The sequence below is a fragment of the Xyrauchen texanus genome, chromosome 11, assembly GCF_025860055.1.
Source record: "Xyrauchen texanus isolate HMW12.3.18 chromosome 11, RBS_HiC_50CHRs, whole genome shotgun sequence".
NCBI lineage: Eukaryota > Metazoa > Chordata > Actinopteri > Cypriniformes > Catostomidae > Xyrauchen > Xyrauchen texanus.
The window spans coordinates 15,410,896-15,436,354 of record NC_068286.1 but is presented as its reverse complement, the minus strand read 5'-3'; the positions used below and the strand labels follow the sequence as shown (position 1 = coordinate 15,436,354).

General features: G+C 40.8%; 1 protein-coding gene across 1 annotated transcript; it reads right to left on the bottom strand.

The window, feature by feature from the left end:
• Positions 1–20,826: 20,826 nt before the first annotated feature.
• On the bottom strand, positions 20,827–22,125 carry LOC127651264 (alpha-2C adrenergic receptor-like). The gene has a single exon (XM_052137015.1). The coding sequence runs from the start codon at positions 22,123–22,125 to the stop codon at positions 20,827–20,829; it is 1,299 nt and encodes a 432-aa protein (XP_051992975.1).
• Between the last annotated feature and the right edge of the window lie 3,334 nt (positions 22,126–25,459).

Here is a 25,459-nt window from a genome sequence, read left to right as displayed (position 1 = left end):
CAAGATATAGATTTAAAATTTTGAAGGTATTCTTGATATCTTAAATAGTGTTGCCATGGCAACACATTAAATATCATGATTCCTTTTTATGTATATTCATGTTTTTGGGGTACTTGGCATTATACATATATTGTTCTTATCAAGCCGGTCCTACTTTCAAAATTACAATCATTAGCTCCAGCCAACAGGAAGTCGGCTATTTTGAATTGAATGTGCATTTTTTTTAAATTGCAAGCCCTGAACTTTTGAATACTCCCCATAGGAGAAATTCATTTAACTGGCTCCAATCTTAGGCAATATTATGCCAAGACAATGAAGATGCTAAATTGCTACTGATTTTTTAAACTGCTAAACTGATTTTTTATATTAATTAAGGGCAAAAATGTAACTTATAACTTCTATGTGCATTGTATGATTCTGATGAAAATTCAGCTGTATGTTTTGTAATGGGAGCTGATCACATTCACATGGCTATTGTGGGTCACGGTCATAGCGCCACCAACTGGCAGAAGGTAGTAAGGTGATTTTAACAGACTTTAAATTGCTCTCTTGTGTTTATGTGCATTGCTTAAAAATTCTTTAGATTAATGTCAAGACACTGCTGATGTAAAATGGCAAAGGGATATTTTATATCTTAAATACTGTTGCCATTGCAATTTATTGTGCAAGTGAAAGAAGTTTTTTAGTGAAATAAGAAAGCTATAGAAGTCTGATAATTGTAATGAAAATGTATTGCACAATTATTTATATAACTAAAATATAATAAAAATATCAACTGAAATGTAAAAATACTAGAAAATCAAAGCCATATGTGTAACTCAGTTCAGAATCAGTAGCAGAAATTTCCAATAGAGGGCAGCCAAGCTCCATCGGCGAATGATTCCCAAAATACCACTTCTCAGATTTTGCAAGTCGTGTCTAGAAGGGATCCCTCTTTTGTTTGTTATGTATAGTCTAAGTATGTGTAACTACAGTATGTTCATCAGTTAATTATTTTTATCAAAAGAACAACATTTTGTTACAAATGTTACAATTCCAATTAAGATGGCTAGCAAAATAACATCAACAATGCTCATGAACTGCTTTTAATTTTAAACAATTTAAGTGTTAATAATACAGTATTTAGAAGATAGCTACATATGTGAAACAGTGATGTAGTTTAGGAATTGAGAATGGGCGGCAAGCAATCCTCGTTGCTGCGGATTCCACTCTTTTCCAGTCAAATCCAATAGAAAAATGCTAACAAATGAGTCCCCACTCAAGATATACATCCAGTGAGGTGCGGATGCAATCTTTGTTAATTCAAATATCTAGTATAATATGGACGGATTAGAACCTTTAGCCTCTTATGCAATGAGCAAATTAATTACCAATAGACCACCCAGTCAGATTCCTTTTACCAGAGCTGATTGATGTACTTTTCCACTGACTTACAATATCCAATGAGTGACAGTAGCACACACATGAAGTTATAACATTTATAATGTTAAATATACATTTTTAGAGCTTGAATTGATCATCAAAAATGACTTTTTATCAAAGCAGATGCGCTCATCATTGCTGTGCGACTTCAAAAGCTGTGGATCATGAGCATGCCATTGTTATTTTGCTAGCCATCTTAAACCGATCTTTAACTTTATATGTCATTATTTTGATAAACACAGTTAACTGCCGTACTCCTGGATAGGGGATGGACTCTATTCTTCTCTGGAGTTTCCCAGGGTGTGAGGCGACGGGCGGGTGTGGGGATACTCACGAGCCCCCGGCTGAGCGCCACTACGTTGGAGTTTACCCCGGTGGACGAGAGGGTCGCCTCCCTACGCCTACGGGTTGTGGGGGGGAAAACTCTGACTGTTGTCTGTGCATATGCACCGAACAGCAGTTCAGAGTATTCAGCCTTCTTGGAGACCCTGAATGGAGTCCTGAATAGGGCCCCAATAGGGGACTCCATAGTGATGCTGGGTGATTTCAACGCACACGTGGGAAATGACAGGGACACCTGGAAAGGCGTTTTTGGGAGGAACGGCCTCCACAATCTGAACTCAAGTGGATGTTTGTTATTAGATTTCTGTGCTAGTCATGGATTATGTCACGATTCCCTTGTTGTCTGCCCTGGGTTTCACTTGTCATTGTTAAATGTACTACACTTCCCAGAATCCACCTGCCATCACCACTGCCATTTTGTTCATTGTTCTCACCTGTGTCTAATTCAGTCATCACTCCCTGGTTATTTAAGCCCTGCTTTTTGTTCACTCCTTGTCGTTCGTTGAATGTTGTCAAGCCTGATCTGTGTTTCCCTGCCCGAGTTCTTAGTTTATGTTTGTTTCCCCATCGAGGGTTTTTTCCTTTGTGTTTATTGGTTTGACTGTTTAAATAAAGCGAGCTTGCATTTAGATCCGCTCTCCTCGTCTGCTTCGCTGCCTCATTCGTAACAGAATGAAAGACCATCACATGGATCTAGCAGCTTGCTCGGCAAATTACCGGCTCCTTTGCCTCAGGCAGGAGGACCGCCCTTTAGAGGACCACGTCCAAGATTTTCTGGAGCTGGCACGCATCTCTGACTTCCCCGACAACGCTCTGGTGGCATTCTTCCGGGGTAACTTACACGAGTCTCTGAGGGAACTGTTGCTGCCGGCGAATGGTTGCTGGACACTCCTCAGTTTCGTGGAGGAGACCTTGCGAGTCAGCGGATCGCCGCTCACTGTGGACGTATGGGAGGATGATGCTGCCACTCCTCCCACAGTGTTGGTACTCCATTCGCCCGTGGTTCGTCCCTTCACGCCTGCCCCGGTCTGCGAGCCAGAGTCCTCGTCTGCTCCGGTCAGCGTGCCAGAGCCCTCGCCTGCCCCGGTCTGCGAGCCAGAGTCCTCATCAGCTACGGTCGGCGAGCCAGAGCCCTCGTCTGCCCCGGTCTGCGAGCCAGAGCCCACGCCTGCCACAGTCAGCGAGCCAGCGCCCACGCCTACGACGGTGAGCGAGCTTGTCACCTCAGAAGTCAGTGAGCCAGTGCCTGTCGCTTCAGAGGTCAGTGAGCCAGCGCCTGTAGCCTCGACCGTCCCTGAGCCAGCGCCTGTAGCCTCGACCGCCCAAGAGTCAGTGCCAGCAGCCATGACCGTCCAAGAGCCAGTGCCAGTAGCCGTGACCGTCCAAGAGCCAGTGCCAGTAGCGTGACCGTCCAAGAGCCAGTACCAGTAGCCGTGTCCGTCCAAGAGCCAGTGCCAGTACCCGAGCTTCCTAGAGTTCCACCTTCCGAGCCTCCTGAGCTTTCCAGAGCTCCGCCTCCCGAGCTTTCCAGAGCTCCGCCTCCCGAGCTTTCCAGAGCTCCGCCTCCCAGGCTTCCTAGAGCTCGGCCTCTCGAGCCTTCCGGGGCTCCGCCTCTCGAGCCTTCAAGGGCTCCGCCTCTCAAGCCTCTCGAGCATTCCAGGGCTCAGCCTCTCAAGTCTCCCGAGCCTTCTACGGCTCCGCTTCCAGAGCCTCCCGAGCCTCCTTCGGCTCTGCCTCTTGAGCCTCCTACGGCTCCTCCTCCTGAGCCCTCCAGGCCTCCACCTCTAGAGCCTCCTACGGCGCCACTTTCCTCGGCTCCGCCTCCCGAGCCTCCTACGGCTCCCCCTCCAGAGCCTTCCAGGGCTTCGCCTCCTGAGCCTCCCTCAGTTCTGCCTCCTGAGCCTCCCTCAGTTCTACCTCCTGAGCCTCCCACGGCTCCGCCCCCTGAGGCCTCTGAGCCTCCAGAGCCTCCTACAGCTCTGCCTCTCGAGCCTCATATGGCTTCGCCCTCAGAGCCTCCCGAGCCTCCTATGGCTCCGCCTCCCGAGCCTCCAGAGCCTCCAGAGCCTCCTATGGCTCCACCTCCAGAGCCTCCCGAGCCTCCTACGGCTCCGCCTCCCGAGCCCCCCTGGACTGCCTGCCTGCCCTCTGTGCCCCATTGGACTTCCTGCCTGCCCTCTGTGCCCCATTGGACTTCCTGCCTGCCCTCTGTGCCCCCGGTGTCATCATTTTGTTTTCTGTGGGTTCCTTTTTGTCTTTTGCCGTTTTTTCTTTTAGGATCGTCTGGGATCCGATCCTTAGAGGGGGGGCTATGTTAGGGTTACCTTGTCTTGTTTTACCGTTGCCCCTTTGGTTTCCATTTTTGTCCCTTTTGTTTTCCGTAGTTTTCACTTTTGTCCCTTGTTTAGCTCCACTGTCTGACTAGTCTATTGTTTAAAAGAACTACACTTCCCAGTATCCACCTGTCATCATCACTGCCATTTTGTTCATTGTTCTCACCTGTGTATCATTTGTAATCATCCTGTCCTTGTGTATTTATATCCTGGTTTTTGGTTCAGTCTTTGTCTTTCGTTGAATGTTGTTGTTAGCCTAGTATGTGTCCCCTGCCAGAGTTCTCAGTGTTGTTCTCTTCGTGTTTTCAGTCTTATGTTTATTTCCCCACTGAGGGTTTTCCTTTGTGTTTATTGGTTTGACTGTTTAAATAAAGCGAGCTTGCATTTAGATCCGCTCTCCTCGTCTGCTTCGCTGCCTCATTCGTAACAGATTATCTATAACAAACACCATGTTCGAACATAAGGATGCTCATAAGTGTACGTGGTACCAGAGCACCCTAGGGCGAAGGTCGATGATCGATTTTGTAATCATGTCGTCGGATCTGAGGCCATATGATTTGGACACACGGGTGAAGAGAGGGGCAGAGCTGTCAACCGATCACCATCTGGTGGTGAGTTGGGTCAGGGGGTGGGGAAAGACTCTGGACAGACCTGGGAAGCCCAAGCGAGTAGTGCGGGTGAACTGGGAACGTTTGGAGGAGGTCCCTGTCTGTGAGATCTTCAACTCACACCTCCGGAGGAGCTTTTCAGGCATCCCTGCGGAGGTTGGGGACATTGAACCGGAGTGGGCAATGTTCAAAGCTTCCATTGCCGAAGCCGCGGTGGAGAGCTGTGGCCTAAAGGTTTTAGGTGCCTCAAGGGGTGGTAACCCTCGAACACTGTGGTGGACACTGGTGGTCAGGGAAGCCTTCTGACTGAAGAAAGAGGCCTTCCGGGATTTGTTGTCCCGGAGGTCTCCGGAGGCAGTTGCAAGGTACAGACAGGCCCGAAGGGCTGCGGCCTCGGCCGTGAGGGAGGCAAAGCAGTGGGTGTTGGAAAAGTTTGGAGAAGCCGTGGAGAAGGACTTTCGGTCCGCACCAAAGTGCTTCTGGAAAACCGTCCGCCACCTTAGGAGGGGGAAACGGGGAACCATCCAAGCTGTATACAGCAAAGATGGGACGCTGTTGACCTCAACCGAGGAGGTTAATGGGCGGTGGAAGGAACACTTTGAAGAACTCCTAAATCCCAACACGCCCTCTATGCTAGAGGCAGAGCTGGAGGCTGATGGGGGATCAGATTCTATTTCCCTGGGGGAGGTCACTGAGGTAGTCAAACAACTCCACAGTGGCAAAGCCCCGGGGATTGATGATATCTGACCAGAAATGCTGAAAGCTTTGGATGTGGAGGGGGTGTCATGGATGACACGCCTCTTCAACATTGCGTGGAAATCTGGGACAGTGCCTAAGGAGTGGTAGAATGGGGTGGTGGTTCCCCTCTTCAAAAAGGGGGATCAGAGAGTGTGTGCCAACTACAGGGATATCACACTTCTCAGCCTCCCTGGTAAAGTTTACTCCAAGGTGCTGGAGAGGAGGGTTCGGCCGATTGTCGCACCTCGGATTGAAGAGGAACAATGCGGTTTTCGTCCTGGCCGTGGAACGACGGACCAGATCTTTACTCTCGCAAGGATCCTGGAGGGGGCCTGGGAGTATGCCCATCCGGTCTACATGTGTTTTGTGGATCTGGAGAAGGCGTATGACCGGGTCCCCTGGGAGAGACTGTGGGAGGTGCTGCGGGAGTACGGGGTGGGGGGGTCCCTTCTTAGGGCGATCCAATCCCTGTACGTCCAAAGCGAGAGCTGTGTCCGGGTCCTCGGCACAAAGTCGAGTTCATTCCATGTGGGGGTTGGTCTCCGCCAAGGCTGCGCTTTGTCACCAATCCTGTTTGTGATATTCATGGACAGGATATCGAGGCGTAGTCGGGGTGGGGAAGGTGTGCGGTTCGGTGGGCTGGGGATCTCATCGCTGCTTTTTGCAGATGATGTTGTCTTCATGTCATCATCGGTCCGTGACCTTCAGCTCTCACTGGATCGCTTGGCAGTCGAGCGTGAAGCAGCTGGGATGAGGATTAGCACCTCTAAATCTGAGACCATGGTTCTCAGCAGGAAACCGATGGAGTGCGTACTCCAGATAGGGAAGGAGGTATTGCCCCAAGTGAAGGAGTTCAAGTACCTCAGGGTCTTGTTCACCAGTGAGGGGACAATGGAGCGGGAGGTTGGCCGGAGAATCAGGGCAGCGGGGGCGGTATTGCACTCGCTCTATCGCACTGTTGTCACGAAAAGAGAGCTGAGCCGAAAGGCAAAGCTCTCGATCTACCGGTCAATTTTTGTTCCTACCCTCACCTATGGTCATGAAGGCTGGGTCATGACCGAAAGAACTAGGTCGCGAGTACAAGCGGCCGAAATGGGCTTCCTCAGAAGGGTGGTGGGCTTCTCCCTTAGAGATAGGGTGAGGAGCTCAGTCATCCGTGAGGAGCTCGGAGAGAGCCGCTGCTCCTTTGCGTTGAAAGGAGTCAGTTGAGGTGGTTTGGGCATCTGGTAAGGATGCCCCCTGGCCGCCTACCTAGGGAGGTGTTTCAGGCACGTCCAGCTGGGAGGAGGCCTCAGGGAAGACTCAGGATTAGGTGGAGAGATTACATCTCCAAACTGGCCTGGGAACACCTCGGGGTCCCCCAGTCAGAGCTGGTTAATGTGGCTCAGGATAGGGAAGTTTGGGGCCCCCTGCTGGAGCAGCTGCCCCCGCGACCCGACTTCGGATAAGCGGTTGAAGATGGATGGATGGATGGACAGTTAACTGATGAATGCAGTTACACATACTTAGATTATACATAACAGACTGCGCATGTGCGAGAAGTTCACAAATGAGGGATCCCTTCTAGACACGACCAATTTTGCGATCTTGCAAACTCAACCAATCTCTGCATTATTTGATGTAGCTTGTCATTTTTTATATGAATCTGAAAATGGCAAAATATGCTGAACACTTGTATGCTGAAAGTAAATGTCCATAAAATGGTTTTACTGATATAATTGGTCAATTATACAGACACGCTATATTTAATATACAGTATAGACAATATGACAAAAATTTCAATGTTCATATATGTAACATATTTTATAAACATTTGTGGAATTTAAATGTGTACATAAATGCTCAAATATATTAACACTAATTGTATTTGTTTGTATATGGCCATAAGCCAGTGTAATGAATGGTTGCTGAGATGAGACAGGAGACGCTGGATCTAAATGCAGGCTTTTAAGGAAGATGATAATAGTGAAACAAATTAACATGAACTCATAAAACAACAAACAAGAACTGACATAAAAATGCAAAACTAGAGGGTATAGATATACACACACAAGGGCTAACGAGGGAATGGAAAACAGGTGAGAACAAAGGGGAACATATGGCAGTGATGATGGCAATGTATGATGGAAAACGTAGTTTGGGAGAAACACTTCAAAATAAGAGTCTTAGGAAACACAAGGGAGACCCCTTTAAGGGGCAATTCCTGGCACCCCAAAGATGGCTGAGGAGGGCAGGAAGATACAGGTGAGGAAGGGGGACCCCGGAAGATGACCAGGTGGCCAGGAAGGAGACCGTAGGGTAAGGATGGTGTCCAGAGGTCTGGGGGGGCGTCCACAGGGCCAGGACTGGGTCAGGAGGCCTGGGAGGTGGCCACAGGGCTGGGACTGGGTCAAGAGGCCTGGGAGGTTGCCACATGGTTGGGACTGGGTCAGGGGGACTGGGTCAGGAGGCCTGGGAGGTGGCCACAGGGCCATGACTGGGTCAGGAGGCCTGGGAGGTGGCCACAGGGCCGGGACTGGGTCAGGCGGTGGAGCCACTAGAGGAGAGGCGGGAACAGTTGCTGTAAGAGGAGTCTCTGGGAGGGCGGACAGAACTGCTGGAGAAGAAATCTCTGGAGGAGCAGGCAGAATTGCTGGAGGAGGAGTCTCTGGAGGAACAAGTGGAACCACTGGAGGAGGAGTCTCTGGGGAGCGGGCATAGCCATGGAAGACTCTGAGAGCTGTGGAACGACCTCCGTGGTCGTGAGCACTGGCAGTGTCTGGGGAACGATCTCCGTGGTCATGATCATGGGCAGAGACTGGGGAGATGGTGTCCATTTCCTTCTCCTTTTCCAGACAGCTGGGAGCGTAGTCACTGGAGCGGACGAGACCACAGGCATTGGCTCTGGGAGGGTTGAGGCTACAGGCATGGGCGCTGGCTCAATGGCCATGGCAGGCATGGGCACTTGCTCGTTGTCCGTGGAGGACTTGTAGCAAGGAGATGTGAAGGGCTTGGAGCAAGGGGTCGAGGAGGGCTTGGAGCAAGGGGTCGAGGAGGGCTTGGAGTAAGGAGATGAAGATGCAGGATTTGACCTGGGGCTGCCACCATAATCCACTGTGTAATGAGTGTCCAGTCAGGATCAGCCGAAGGCATCAGTTCCTTTAGTACAATTTTCAGGCCAGTCCGGAAGAAAACCAACAGAGAGCAGTCTGGTTAGTGCACTAAATTTGGATCTAAATGCAGGCTTTTAATGAAGATGATAACAGTGAAACAAACTAACATGGACTCATAAAGCAACAAACAAGAACTGACAAAGAAATGCAAAACAAGACTGTATATATATATATATATATATATATATATATATATATATATATACCTTGTGTGTGTATATATATATATATATATATATATATACACACACACACAAGGGCTAACGAGGCAAACACTTCAAAATAAGAGTCCTAGGAAACACAAGGGAGACAGACTGTGACAACCAGATTTAATTATCAGATAATGTTAAACAGGCCTAATTATTGAATCCTCATTTGTGTTTTTAGTTTACAGATTTATTGTACATCTATTTTAACCTTAGATAAGTTTTCTTGCATTACCTAACTGCACCGTAATTTGATGACCAAATGTTTGTCATGGCAATCTAACTGATTATGTTGTGACAACCGGAAATGTGAAATTCCTGGATTCATAGCCACAATGTAACTTTGGAACTGTGCTTGTCCATCATGACGACGTTGTGGCAATGTCGAGGAACAAAAGCTGTTTTTTGGTTACCAGTTGGCTATTTTTGCTTTTAGTGATTATTCTATGATTGGACATGCAGTAGTCTAACCTAATTTATGTCCTTATTTTCCCAACATAATTTAAAGGCTATTTAAACAGTTGTGCGTATGAATAACCAATGCAGACTAGAAGTTAATGTACTTCATTTATTTTGACACAATTTAACTTTGTAACTGTGCCAGTCCATCATGATGATGTTGTGGCAACATCGAAGGACAAAAGTGGTTTGTTGGTTACCAGTTGGCAATTTTTGCTTTTAGTGATTATTCTATGGGCAGACATGCAGTAGTCTAACCTAATTTATGTTGTAACTGCCTCCAAAAAAAATTCTAATGAGGCAAACTACACAATAATTTTAAGGGAGGGACCCACCGACCAGATTTGCAATTAACCCTAGTGCTATAACTCAAACATATAAACTTCACAACACATATAAGCCAAAAAATATATAAATCACAGCAACACAAACAACCCAAAGTCATACAAATGCACTTCTGTCACTGTGGTTTAGAAATGAGGGAAAGAGGGTAACCCTTATTTGACCATTGTCCTATTGTCCATAGAGTAATCCGAGTTTCTTGTAGATTAATATCTGTTGAGCTAGTTTCAGAAATGAGGAGAAATTGAAGTAATGTCCATGGAATGATGCACTGTGATGAAACAACAATCCAAAGTAGTACATAAAGAGTCCCTATGACTGAGCGTGAAACCAAAGTTTCTCAGCCAAACTCAATCAAAGACTCGGAGCACTTGGGTAAACACAAGAGAAGACCATGCTTCCCTTTCACCAAACTAACTTCTCTCCTCTTACCTGGCTATACAAAACAGGAGGAATGCAACATAGCGCCTCCTAGTGCATGGTAGTGGCATTACAATTAAAAGCCACAGTAACCAAGTTCTGGGAGGTTACAATGTCCTTATTTCCCAACAAAATTTAAAGGCTATTTAAACAGTTGTGCATATTAATAACGAATGCAGACTACTAGTTAATGTACTTTATTTTTTTGGCAGAGAGCAGTGAAGAAATGCAACAATAAAAGAAATTGCGACCTATTGCCACATAATTTCAATGAAATTACAAGACTAAATGACTTCTGTGCCCATATTAAACTCTACTTAGACCAACTTAACACCTAATACATTGAATTACATTTGTTAATTTAATTTAAAGCAATTTTAAGGATATATAAAAATAGTAAATTAATTCATTACAATATAATTCTCAGATCTACATATTTTTTTCCAAGAAATACTTTTATTAAATTATAGAAAAATTAATATTTCTTAAGAGGGAGTGTTGGTGCGGTGCCTCGGCCGCCACGCTGCTGAATGGCTTCTGAGAATAAAAACAGATCAAGGGGAGGGAGGAGAAGGAGAAAGAGAGAGGAGACATGAACATGTTGCCAAACAGCCCTCAACCAGCTGCACTGCCTCTTTCAGCGATGCCGGGCGTTGGCACTGGACCCTCAGCGATGCCGGGCGATGGCACTGGACCCCATAGATAGATAGATAGATAGATAGATAGATAGATAGATAGATAGATAGATAGAAAGATAGATATATTTACATTTATATTATATTATGTATAAATTAATTTTAACAAATAACATCAAACATATTTTCATACATAAAAGTTTATCCTGTATAATACACTTCCGTTAAAAACATTTGGCATAATTTTAGCGGACGGAAAGTTGAGTTTATAAGCTTTAATCTGACACCAAGTTTGTGAACATTGATGAAGTATTTGATATAAAACAAAACATTTGTTATATAGCCACACTCAAATGGCCCACCTGTTGGCCAGTGACAGTTAACACGTTTAAAAAATTGGCATGTAAGACGGCCTCTGTAGCACCCACATTTTCACCTACAGTCATCAAAATTGGTACATATAAAGCTGGACAACTTTCAGAATTATAATAAACAGCTCCACCCAACAGGAAGTCATTTGACAATTTGGAAATTTTAATATTGCAGAGGGGCTCTGTAGTGCCACCTAGAAGATGGGCATGTTCGGGGGCTCAATAGCACATCACCTTTGAGCTACCCTCACTAAACTTTGTACTCATATAGATCCCATCAAGCCGAACAACCTTCACGCTGACAGTCATAAGCTCTGCCCAACAGGAAGTAAGATATTTAGGATTGTTTAAAAAATGCATGCTCTGGAAATTGAAATAATCCTCCTAGGGATTTCATGTTACAGGTACCAAATGTGGGCGACATTATGCTGAGACATTGACGATGCTAAATTGCTAAATAATATATTTGAATAATAATTTTTTTATATAATGAATGGTGTGGGTAAATAAATTGAAAAAATTAAGTCTCGCATATCTTCTGCATGCATTGTGTGATTTACATCAAAATTGAACAAAATATTTGTCTAGCGGACTGAAAAATGTGAACCAGGAAGTTCCTTATATCTTCCATGAGCATTGAACACACAGCTGTATGTTTGGTAATGGAGCTGATCACATTTATGCAGCTATTATGGGTCACGGTCATAGTGCCACCAACTGGCAGCAGGAAGTAAGGCAATTTTAACAGACTTTGAAATAGCCCTCTCTTGTTTACATGAATTGCTTCAAAATTCCTTAAAATAATGCCAAAATGATGCTTATTGTTATATTTCCATGGAATTAGTTTAAAAAAAACGAACTACCACAGCTGCGAAGGGGTTTCAATTACAGCTGCTGAGAGAATGACAGTAAATTTGTCATCTTCTCCAATCTGACTTGCTTAATCCACTGCTCTCTATTTTTTCCTGTTCTGGAAAGTCATTCAAATGTAATAGTGGATATTTTCTTTTGTTCTTGGAGCAAATGGGTAACTGAAAACAATATTTGCTGTGATCCCCCATTCACAGCTGTCGAAGTTTAACCTGCAAACTTTTAGTTCCACGTTTCAAAACTCGGAGTGTGAAAAAGGTCTATTATCTGAATAACTTGCACAAAAAAAAAAAAATGCAAAAGAGCCAAAGCCACTTATCTGACCATGTCCTGATATGAATTTGAGAACAATCTGTGCTAGAAGCGGGGCATTACACAATTCCTGCACTTCTATTATTACTCTACAGTGTACAGGTGACATGAAAATATATGCTACCTATCAGGATGTGCTACCAATGCTATTATCACATTAGGGTTTGGGGTAGGGTTAGTACAGTCTCATGCCCGTTTCACATCGCAAGCTTGAGCAAGACGTGAGCATTGCCGTCAGCTTAACTACAGCGTAACTGCAGCTGCAGACTCGACAGGGCTTTAACTATGGAAGTGTTTCCATAGCATCACTTCCATAGCATCTATACAGAAAAATACTAAGAATTCTATGTTACTAAGGTGAGTATTTATTTTAATAAAATAAAATAACTTATAAAATCGGGAGTAGGTCATTGATAGTATTACAAACTTGATCATTGTGAAATCTTATTTACATGAGGAGGAGGACCACAACTGCATCTAAAAGGTAAACAATAGAGCACTTTGTGAATCTACTCCTCCACAATCATTCTTGTGTCATTCATTGTTGAACACAAATAAGGTACGTTTTGAATTTACCGACATCACTGTCTATCATGTGCATGTGTTTATAGGTGAAAGCAAACTAGGCTGTGATTGGGTATTGCTGAAGCCTATAGACCTGCTCTATGTTTAAAAGACAGTTTTTTGTCTCATATTTTCAAGCTCATAAGTTGTAGTTTATTGTAGTTTTAAATTAATAAAGTTGATAAAACATACTCCTGATTAAGATTTATAATTAATATATTTTAAATTGGTTTAAATTGCTAAATCTCCTGGAATTAATTTTTTCCTTTTCACTTGTTTTTCAGATGTGCTATAGTTTATACAGTATGAAGACACACACTACTACTAATATATGCTTATTCTGTGCATTGTGTAATTTTTATCCATCAACAGTGCACAGTCACTTTAATTGTGCAAAAATAAACTCGGAGCCGAAACCAAAGCTTCTCACGTGACACTCATGCTACGCTCTGACATGCTTCTGGAGCTTCTGATGTGAATGCTCTAATCAACAAGTACAAATATATAGTAAGTTTTTAACATGTCATCATTGTATTTTTTGCAAACTTTTATTCAACAGTAGTCTTGCTTATAATATATTGCTTCATTATTATTATTATTATTATTATTATTATTATTACAGTGACTATAACATTTTACAATACATTTGTAATATATTTCTGTCACAATTTCAGGGCTCTAGTTTATATTTTGAAACATGCTTTTATTAAGACATGTATTTTTTGCCTGAATCTTCCCTTTCCGGATACTTTTAAGTCACGTCTGAAATCTCATCTCTTTACACTGGCCTTTGAGTCAGACAAATGAAATGTAGGACACAGTTTCGGAGTGTTTGTATTTTGTGTTTTAGATTACTGGTGTTTCTGCATGTGGTGATTATTGTTTTAAATTGTATTACTGTGAAACACTTTGGTAAACTCTGTTGTTTTAAATGCTATATTTTATTTAGATAAATATATAGTTTACATGTGCTGCATGATTCACAGTAGATTAGTGCTCTGCTCTGTCATCTGTTACATGTCATGAATAATTCTCAATATGTATGAATGTTCAGATTTATACATTCATTCAATGTACACAGTTCTTCCACACTAAGATTGCAGCCTTTAGCGGTTTAATAAATCATACTTGGACATGTCACGATTTTGATTTGATTAATTGTCCATTTCAGTGTATGTAGTAACAGAGCACGTGTTCAAAATGAGCCGATGCTGCAGAAACACTGGTAACGTTTGGTATCGACTTGGTACCAAAGTACCAGTACTATGCTCAATTCTAATAGCAAAATACAACCACAAGAAGAATTATATTATGTTGCATGCACACAGCAGGTCCTTTAAGCTACAGATTCAAGATTTTTGCAACACTTTTAAAAATCCTTTTAAGTGCCAAAGAGGAACACAGAAGAAGAAAATATTCTCTAATTCAAGGAGGTCAGGGGAGTTATTTAAGCTGAATGGTCATAAATACTCAAGTATCCATACTGTAGCCTTCTATGAAGATGTGTATTTCTGATCCTTGAAGCAGAATGGGGTCACTCCTGTCATCTAAAACTTGAGGTGAAAGAGTAAACTTGCATAGAAAATAGTACACATAACTCAATAATTACTGGATCATTGATACAAATGCTTTAGTATTTTGAAGTGTAAAGGCCTCAATCAGAACCCACGCTAGAACATGCAGTCTCATAAGAAGAGATGCAAACTCAATAATGTCACACCACAATGAATGAGTCTATATGGAGTTAATTTTTTTAGATCCTCTGACATATTGCAGTCCTTATCGGAAAGCAGGAAGGCAGAAATGCTTCGTGCTTTATGTACTCATTCCCAACACAGCCAAAGGTAGAAGCAAAATCAAATCAGTCAATAGGAGCAAGCACCAAAGTCAAAGCAACTATTCATGCATTTTCCTTTCCTTTCCTTTCCTTTCCTTTCAGTAAAACATCACAGCCCAGTAAAAATCAATAGATTCTAATATATTAGAATACTTGGAGTAAGCTGTGGTTCATTTAAATGCTCTATTAGTTGTTCTCTATCTAAGCTAATAAGCCATGCATTAGCTATTGAATGTGTTGGCAATCTGTTTGTGGTGTTATATGAGGTGTTTTGCTTCTGACAAGCCGCGTTTTACTCAAATGTTATCCTTTTCACGAAAGCTTGTAGAGGATTTCATGTACATTTTCTGTAATCTGCTGAGCGATACTGATGGTGAAACAAATAACCCAACATTGCTTCAGGTATAATTTTTGCAGTTTCAAACAAAGAAATGCTCATGGACTCAAAACCATCAAACTTCCATCCAATAGCTGATGGGAGAACGATGAATGTAAGCGCAGCGTAGTTCTAGCGGGAAGACTAGCTGTACATCATCGCACCTTTAGCTGGGTAATAACCAGCCAATCATGTAAGCCGTTGCTTTATAAGTCTGCTCACAATCTATCACATTGCTGTTTCAGTGTGCAAACACGGCAACCTCCACCACCCCACCACCACCAGATGAGTCCTGGCCTGGGTAGGCTCTTCACCCCTGCCTCCTATATCCGGCAGGATATGACGGTTCCGAGTACAACTTTTTCGGACCGCCAGACTACGCCAAAGAGAGACATTACTTTTTGTTTTATATTCATCAAATAAATGTCATCTTAAATCTCACTCAAGACTGCAAGTCTTCCTGATAGAAGTTATTTTATTAAATTTTGAATATGTGATTATGACAAATTCTATTTTTCATATAGCTCTGGTGTCCCCCATCCTCCAGCAGGATCAAAATCTAAATTTTTTGTGCAGTGACTGGTTCAGTTACATTACTTATTCTCTGACTGACAGTGAGGTTTCTCACCATTTATATCTCTCAGTATCACTCAGAGATGGTGTTCAGCGTCTGATAGAGCTTCAAAATGGGTGAAGATTTTTTTCAAAATATTTTTTAATGATTTGATTGGAGGCTAAATCCACACTATTTTCTGTTATTTTACAGGCTTTTTTTTTTTTTTTTTTAAAAAGAGATGGGTTTTATTTTTCCTTTTCAGTCAGTTTCAGAATATCAGTCACACTTTGAAATGGAATCAAATTGTTTTTTAAAACGTGATAGTTCAGACTCTAAATTCAGATTAGACGAGACACGTTCAAAGCCAATGTAAATTTAAAATAAACCCACACATTAGACTGCACATTCTATATATTACTTTAATATGCCAAGTTGCCACGTTGCTTGGCTACTGCAAACTCCAGCAGATAGGAAAATGACCACTGCTATCCCCGATGTTGTTTAAACCCAAATAAAGTACAATAAACATAAGTCCTAACATATTGACTACACTACATAAAGGTTTTAAGTTAGGTGCATGGTTTTAATGATTTCCCTCATTCTACTGGACTTTTTCAGTTCAATAAATTTATCTGAGCTTGTTTTAGTCCATTCTCATTTAATCAATTTGCATAAGTTGAATAAAAAAGTGTATTTGCCAATTCAACTCAAAAACATTTGTTGAATCAATTAAAATCTGTGTCAGTTAACTCTGATACTGACAAATATCAATTACTAAACACATTTTAGAAAAACAATATCACCATTGATGTTATCCCAACTAGCTTAACAAATTTGTCTAAACAAACTATTTAATATTGAACAATGTTACTGATTTGCCAGATCCCAGCATGCATTGCGGTATGCATATAGTGTTAGTGTTACAGGTTTATTGATTGTTGTTTTCAGACTCTATCTGTGCTGTTGTTGTAGTTTTTGTCATCACTGTTAGTTACTAGTTGTATGATGATATTCAGAGCTTATATTTTACCTTAAGATGTTTGTTGATTGTCACCATTACTGTGGTGCGTGCATGCGTCGCGTGGCGTGTGTGTGTGTGTGTGTGTGTGTGTGTGTGTGTGTGTGTGTGTGTGTGTGTGTGTGAGCGTGTATTTATCACTTTGTGGGTACCAAATGTCCCCATAAGGATAGTAAAACCCGAAATTTTTGACCTTGTGGGGACATTTTGTCGGTCCCCAAGAGGAAAACAGCTTATAAATCATACTAAATGATGTTTTTTGAAAATGTAAAAATGCAGAAAGTTTTCTGTGAGGGTTAGGTTTAGGGGTAGGGTTAGGTTTAGGGGATAGAATATAAAGTTTGTACAGTATAAAAACCATTATGTCTATGGAAAGTCCCCATAAAACATGGAAACACAACATGTGTGTGTGTGTGTGTGTGTGTGTGTGTGTGTGTGTGTGTGTGTGTGTGTGTGTGTGTGTGTGTGTGTGTGTGTGTGTGTGTGTGTGTGTGTGTGTGTGTGTGTAAAATTAGTAACTTTATTATTACTTAATTTTTTTTAAATATATTTATGGCATAAACAGAAAATTATTAGGCTTTGTTTTCCCTTTAAGAATTAGTTAGTATAAGCCACATAAAACCTTAAAATTAACCATAGATATTATTACATCCATATGGATACTACAGTAAATATATCAAAGCCTTTGTTACTGCCAAACAAAAATAAAAAAAAACAAAACATGGTTTCTACAGTCATGGTTACTAATACAATATTACTACAGTAAAGCCAAGGTAGGTTTTCATAAGAATATAATTTAAAGTGTATTAAAGATCATTAGCAATGTTTTAACAACTCTGAATTAAATAAACCTATTGTCAGACAAGTCCATTATATTACATGTCACATCTTGGTTTGTCATTACTTGAAGTGAATAACTCCAGATGCTGTTTTTCTGTCATTATCTTAGGAAAGCACTGCTCCCTCTTTGAACGAGTGCTATGACTGAAAGGGTGAGCACTGTCTGCTGGTGTATTTTAGCATTTCTGCACGTCAAGATGAGCAGAAGAAAAAATAGTTCTGGTGCCATGCAACAATTCACTCATATAATATTTTTTTCCACTTCAAAGCTTATGAGATACATTAATATTCATGTTATCTAAATAATAAAAAATACAAAACTTCGATCCGCCCATCCCTAGTCGGTCAGTGAGTCAGTCAGTCTCCCTCACTATTTGTAATATACTATGTTGGTTTAGCAATCTGCTAATTCCTTAAAAGGCAAAGAATATACTGTGTACTTTTCTTAAAGTATGCAGATAAAATTCAAAGGTGTTAAGAAAGTTGTTTTATTATAATTTTGTTAATTGAACAAAGCAGATCACTTCTGCTTTCCATAGTTTCCATAAAATGTTCAAGTTCAATGAACTTGTCTGGGCTTACAGTGATATATATTACAATACTTGGCAGAATCATTTTATTAATTGTATAGAATTTAATTGTGATTTTCATTAATGATAAGTGTTTATTGAATATTTGTGTCTTTTATCATATTGATATTGCTGCCAGTTTATAAAATGGGCTCTGCTTCTTGTCACACCTAAGAACACACCATACCCATGGTAAAATAATTGTAATGCACAGCCTCTCATGGCTTATTGCTTTAACAATATGAGAATATTATTATCAAACTAAAAAAAAATATATTATTATTTTTTTTTTTTACATTTGATATTTCTACTTTTTAAACATAAGAATGCAGCATTTTCTGGGGTTAGTTTGTTTAAACTAATCAAAAGTACAGCTGGTGCAACAAATAATATAGTAGTCTTCCCTAAGGTCTTACATAACCTAATTTAAAACAATATTTAAATAACAGACCTCTCTCTCTCTCTTTCTCTGTAGTCCTGAAACTCAGCATCTGTTCCTGTCCCACTTTATTCAAATTTTATAAGCAGGGTCACTGAGAATTGAAAACTGTGACTCCAATAAATTCCATCTGACCATATGTCCACCTTCTCTTCAAAAACAAAAATAATATGTTTTTTTTTTAACTACCCTAATTGATTGAGGCAATCACATGAAAGTACAACAACTGATTAACATGTACTGTATGTGAAGTTAAAATGATAGTTCACCTTAAAATTAAAATTATCTTGTAATTTACTCACCCTCATGCAATCCCAGATGTATATGACTTTCTTTCCTCTGCAGAACAAAAACAAATATTTTTACAAGAATATTTCAGCTATGTAGGTCCACACAATGCAAGAGAATGGTGACCAGTCCAAAAAGCACATAGAGGCAGCATAAAAGTAACCACTCCAGTGGTTAAATCTATATCTTCTGAAATGATATGATAGGTGTGGGTGAGAAACAGTTCAGTATTTAAAAACCTTTTATACTGTAAATCTACACTTTCACTTTCATCCCCACAATCTGGTGTGGAATTGACTTTCACTTTCACATTCAGCCTTCTACTGGTTGGGGCTGGTGAAAGCTGGAGATTCATCATAAAAAAAGTTTCTCACCCACACCTATCATGTTGCCTCAGAAGATATGTATTAAACCACTGGAGTCATATGGATTACTTTTATGCTGCCTTTAAGTCATTTTGGGACCTTCTGAGTTCTGGTCACCATTCACTTGCATTTGGAGGACCAACAGAACTGAAATATTCTTTATTTAATAAATTTAAATACATTTATAAATCTTTAATAAATCTTTGTTTGTGTTCTGCGGAATAAAGAAAGTCATACACAATTGGGATGGCATGAGGGTGAGTAAATGGTGAGAGAATTTTTCATTTTTGGGTAAACTTTTAATATTATAAAATAATCATTTTTTAAATATTATAAATATTATAATATATATATATATACACCAATCAGATAGATGTACAGTATAAAACTATTCTTCTAGCACACAGCATAAATGTAAAATCATTTTATTTTCTGTTTATTGATGTTATCATGAGAAGGTGTTTTTCAACGATATGCACCCAACTACAGTAAACATATCCAGTGATTTTAATTCTTCCTGGAATTTAAATCTGAGATAGATTTTAAGAGGCAGGCAATAGGCATAGGCATCTGAGTCAGTTGAGTACTGAACATCACGTCAATATTGGAAACAGATACAATTATTTCTGATTCTGCCTTTATTTGATCTGTTCTGGTCTGAACTGAGTGAGATAATTACAAAACCTCAAAACATTGTTAATTCACAACCATATAAGATAAGCTTACTTTGGATACTTGAAGGGTGAAAATAAAGCTACAAGTCTTAGAATACTCTATTCACTGTAAAAAAATAAATAAATAAATAAAATAAAATTAAAAAGGGACTTCAAGAGAAGTACAATCCATTTATTTGTTCAGTTTTGTTTGATCATCAGCTGTGCTTGTAGTGACCTGTAAGTCATTTTGGACATTTCACGAAGACATGGAATAGAAAATGAGAGAAGCCCGTTTCATAATATACAACAAAATTAAGAAAAAAGGGTTTGCCCTTATAAATTTACAAAAGCTTCATATATCATACTGTATTATACTGCTATGATGTTTAAAACAAATGGGAGACATTATACAAGCATAGCCACAAAGTTTAATTTGTTTATAATCAAGATAAATAAATGTATAATTTATCATCACTGTAAAATCCAATAAATCCTTTCTCTGTGCATATTTTTATGGCCATTTTTGTATGTTACAGAGCAGCACTTTGTAATACCCAACCACATCTGGACATAAAGCTCTCTACTCCCTGACTAACAGTGTCTGTTTCTCTCTCAGATAGAAACAACACACTTTTTGGTAATGAACTTTTTGTCTTCTTTTTTTTTCACCAAATAAGAGGATAACAGACATTCATGTTTCATAGCTCTTTAGTCACAATGAGAGAAGCCATATGTGCAAACTCATCATATACAGTATGTCTCTTGATAACTTAGGAGTGCCTGCAGCCATAATAAACATAAGTCCTATAATGCAGTGCATTTCTACTCAGTTCAGGTGGGTGTTTTCAAAGCTTCTTTAGCTTAAAGTACCACCTATGTGACCAGGATATGTTGTCTTCACAGAATCAAAAGCATTACATAAGTTGGAAAAATATCAATGTCATTGTTGTGCACAGATTGTCAATGCAAAGATATTCAGGCAGTGGTATTTTTTGAAAAAAATCAATAAAATCTCTTTTCCTTGGGAACATCCAAGGGCTTTTCTGTCATGCCAAACATATGTTAATGGTACTGGCTGCTGTGATTGGCAACTGGCTGCCATTATCCTCTAAAAAGCCCTTTTCCAGGACCTGCACAGGATCTTCTGAAAAGCTCGCCTGAAATCCTGGTTGAAGATGGTGTAGATTACAGGGTTGAGGGAGCTGTTGCAGTAACCGATCCAAAAGAAAAACTTGAAAAGGGTCTCATTGATGGCACAGGGCTTCCGACAGATCCCATGCAGACAATAGCTGAAGAAGAACGGAAACCAGCAGACTACAAACACACCCATGACCACAGCCAGTACAAAGGTGAACCGTTTCTCTCGTGCCTGTGAGATTTTCTTTCTGGAGATGGTGTTTCTCCTCTTTCTGCGAGACGAAAACAGGTCCAGGGACTTGCTACTGGCACGTGACTTCCGGCTAGAATGCTTGGAGATGGAGCTGTTCTTGCGGCTGGATCGCCGGTCTTTTCGTTTGTGCGCCGTCTCATTTTGCATCCGCTTGGACTTCTCGTCAGATGAGCTGCTGTCCTCTAGCTCAGCATCTGGGTCATCCTCGCCTGTTCTACATTCCCCAGGTGCCGGAGAGGCACAGTGTCCGTTTTCCCGCCTAGAATCCTTGCGGCTCAACCCATTTTCCAGCCGTGGCGTTCCTGAGCCGCCATCTGGATCACGGTGTTTTTCAGACATATTTCGGGTTCTTGTCTTAGCCACCTGGTATATTCGGATGTAAACAAGGATCATGATGACACATGGGGCGAAGAATGACCCGATGCTGGAGTAGAGGATGTACCATGTGTGGTCATTCAGCTGGCATTGTGGTTCACTCTCATCACCCTCATTATTACGGTCCATGGAGATGAGTGGTGGGAAGGAGATCACAGCTGCAATCAGCCAGACCACCACAATCATTCCCTTCACTCTGTGAGGTGTTCGCTTGAGGTTATACTCAACTGCTTGTGTTACAGACCAGTATCTGTCCAGACTTATGGCACACAGGTGGACAATAGATGATGTGCAGAAAAGAACGTCTAGTGCTAAGTAGATATTACACCAAACTTTCCCAAAAAACCAGTAGCCCATTAATTCATTGGCCAGAGAGAAGGGTATTATCAAAGTGGCCACCAGAATGTCCGCACTGGCCAGGGACACAAGAAAAAGATTCTGTGGTGGCTTGAGAGCTCTGCTCGTTAAAACAGCGATAACAACCAGCACATTTCCCACTATAGTAAACAAGATGAGGAAGCTTACTAGCCCCGCAAGCCCTATTATGGTGGTCAGAGAGTATCGACTTGTAGAATTCCCAGTGGATCCATTACGGTTGTCAACATAAATGTCCACTTCGCTTGAAAAGCTAAAGTTATCCATACTGATATAGAAAAAAAATATCAGTTCTTCAATCAATCATCTGTGCTCGTCTTCGTAATTAAACTAATTATCCTATCTCAAATTTCACTTTAAGTTAATGGTAATGACAGTTTCCTGTTTGTTCCTTCTTACCTTTTCTTGCTATTTCAATCCCGTTCGCGGCGGCTTTTCACAATTCCTCTTATTTTTTAGATGTCTTTGTAAAGAGAGACCCATCTCGTGTTGGGTTTGAAGTTAACATCACCGCCGTACACCGTGTCTCACATCCGCGCGACCTGTTCGTCCTCTCACGAGCGTCTCTCTCTCCCTCTCTCTCTCTCTCTCTCTCTCAGCATCCTCGCGCCCTGCCCACGCGGGACTCAACTATCCACGTTCTGACAACATTAAACTGATGGAGCGCGCCCCGCCCCTGGAGATACAGACGGAGAGAAAGGATTGCTGAACCACCCTACCACCGTTTAACGTCATATTGAATGTTAGAATGGATTATCACTTTTATCTTTACGTGTCTATGAACAACTCTCTAGCGTGCGCAAAAGAATGACATTCTATATGAGGCATTGGAAAACAGAAAAAATGCACTTCTTTTGTTTTATAGTGATGTGCATAGTCATTATAACGCGGGTTTAGGAGGTGAAAATGGGGATGTGAACTATGAATAAACTGCCGCTCGCGGCATTTGTGCTCGCTGGATGTCACTGTTGTAACACTGGCATTTTGTGGACGTCATTATAGACATACATCCCCTGTTAATTATACAGCCCATAACCATGTTAGGACGAGCGTGCTGAAAAAACGTAAAAAAAAGAAAAACATATTCTCTAACCCTGATCTATATGAGGTCCCCAATTAAATGCCTTTCTTGACAGTTAATTTTTAAACTTAGTAATTATGCCAGTAAAACAATATGGAAATGAGGTTTGCATGCTATTGCTAGGAGTGAAATCACTATAGAAAGAAAACAACAGAAAATGTATACATGGGAACATATGCAAAATACATACATGAATTATGGCATATTTTACTATATGGTGTTCACTGATATAAAAAGTTACATACTGTACATGCTACATATACCTACAGTATTTCAAAATACAAAAATTGCCGTTTTCATATATTTAACATATTTTCCAAAATACTAGTGGAATTTGAATATGTACATAAATGCTCAAATAAAATAAATCAGATTTCTATATGGGAAGTTTTACTCATTGCAAGGACATGTAATACCATAAATCACACAGTAGTCTGTCAGGGTCTGATCATTGTCACAATCTGATATTAATCTGCAGCCTATATAAATTAAGTGTGTTGAACTTGTGTATTTAGTGTATGTATCGCTAGACAGTGTATTAAATGTGAAATGTCACACTGAATTATAAAGAGCTCTCAAGGGACAATTAACAGACTTGTGTTATGGAACCCAAATGCTTGGTCAGAAATTGCAGCGAAAGAACACAAAAAGCACAAGTTAATATTTAAAGTAAAATTTGATTGCATTAATAAATGATTGTAATAACCACTGAGTAAGTGTGACATTCAATCTCATTTTAAGCAGCTGAGTGGGTAACTTGAGGTTCTGCTTTAAAACTAAACTACACTGGAAGAAGAAGAATGATATTGATCGTTTTGATAATACAGAGGTTTCCATATTCTTCCAGCTGAACTGTCTAATTCTTGGAAATTTGTTTTAGAGGCAACACAGTAGGTGTGTGTGTGTGTTAGGTTTTGCTTCTATTGTTGGGTTGTTCAAATGCCTCAACAAGGACAGTGAAACCTGAAATCAACTGCATTATGGGAAGCAGCCAACAGTACAGACTAAATAATGTTTAAGGCAGATGTGGGGTTTGTGATAGGGGACAGAAAATATTTATCATTACCTCTGTATAAAAAACTACAGAAGTCAAAAGAATGTTCCCAAAAGACATGTGTGAGTGTGTACAGCCAGAGTCATGTCTAATTGTGCATTTGTGTGTAGCTACTTAGAGTCATGCTTGTGCATGAGTGGGTTCATGTTTATGTTTGTGTGTATAATACATTTTGTGAATCATACCTGTCTGAAATGTGAGTGTTTTGGTTCCCTCTTTCTCTGTATTGTGTACTGTATGTGTTCGTGTGTTTAGGTGGGATGGCAGGTGAGCCTATTCCTGACAATGCTGTTAAGAGAAGCAGAAGTTGACCCTCAGGCTCTGCACTTCTCAAAGCTGATTTGTATTGAGTCTTCCAGGATTGTGATCATTAAAGGTCCCCCTTGGGCCACACTTGTGTCTGTTTAATTGAAGTGTGTGTGTGTGTGTGTGTGTGTGTGTGTGTGTGTGTGTGTGTGTGTGTGTGTGTGTGTGTGTGTGTGTGTGTGTGTGTGAGTGATCCACATCATTACCTTGAGTAGAGCCCCATTCTGTCCTTTCTCCCGTCGCCCCATGTTTAATTCACACATGACTAACTTGAATACAAAATGATGCCAAGCAAACTAATGCCCTTATCATGATATGTACTAGAGGCAGATGTATAGGATGATAGAAACCTTAATTAACTTCAGGCTGATGCAGTTAGCTGAACAACCTCATAGGTATCCATGACATCAGTTTAACACTCCTGTGATGTTTGGGTCATTTTTAATCCATTAAAAAGTCAGGGTGGTTTGCTAGGTCTTTTTTTACCTGAAAAGAAACGATGGGAGTTTTCTCCAAAACAGAAAGGTTACAAGTGACATAATCTGTGGTTGGTTTACAATTTCAATTATTTTGACAAAATGTTTGTAAGGATTTTGTATTTTACTTTGTCAAGCCAACATAATAATGGTGGATAGTTCTTAACATATTACAGAATTTTTCTTGGCGTTGTTACCTTTATGTAAGGCATTATTCTTTGTAAAGATGCTTTGTAACTATATGTATGGTGAAAATTGCGATGCCCATAATTTGAATTGAGTATCGTAGAGCCGCATTGGCTTCAAGTTTGATTGCAAAGACAAAAAGAGGTACAGTGAGAAAGATAAATAGAAACCTGGGTTTTGATGAGAAGAGTGATCTGTCTGAGGATTGAAAGATTGTGAGCAATCATATAGCAACACTGTGATTTAATGTCTTAGTAACTTATGACTATAGAGACGTGTGTGTGTGTGTGTGTGTGTGTGTGTGTGTGTGTGTGTGTGTGTGTGTGTGTGTGTGTTTGTGTCACAAGCCCACACAGTCTGATGCCACAAGTCTTGTGGCAGGTTTGATTTTAATTCCCTAGACAGCTGCAGCACAGTGTGAATTGTAATTTGCTCAAACAGCAGGATTTGTTCAAATTGATGTTCATTGCAGCAATCATGGCCACTTATTAGACTGTA

Excerpts from the sequence above, each read along its gene's own strand:
- LOC127651264 (XM_052137015.1), bottom strand. The coding sequence starts at position 22,125 with ATGGATAACTTTAGCTTTTCAAGCGAAGTGGACATTTATGTTGACAAC.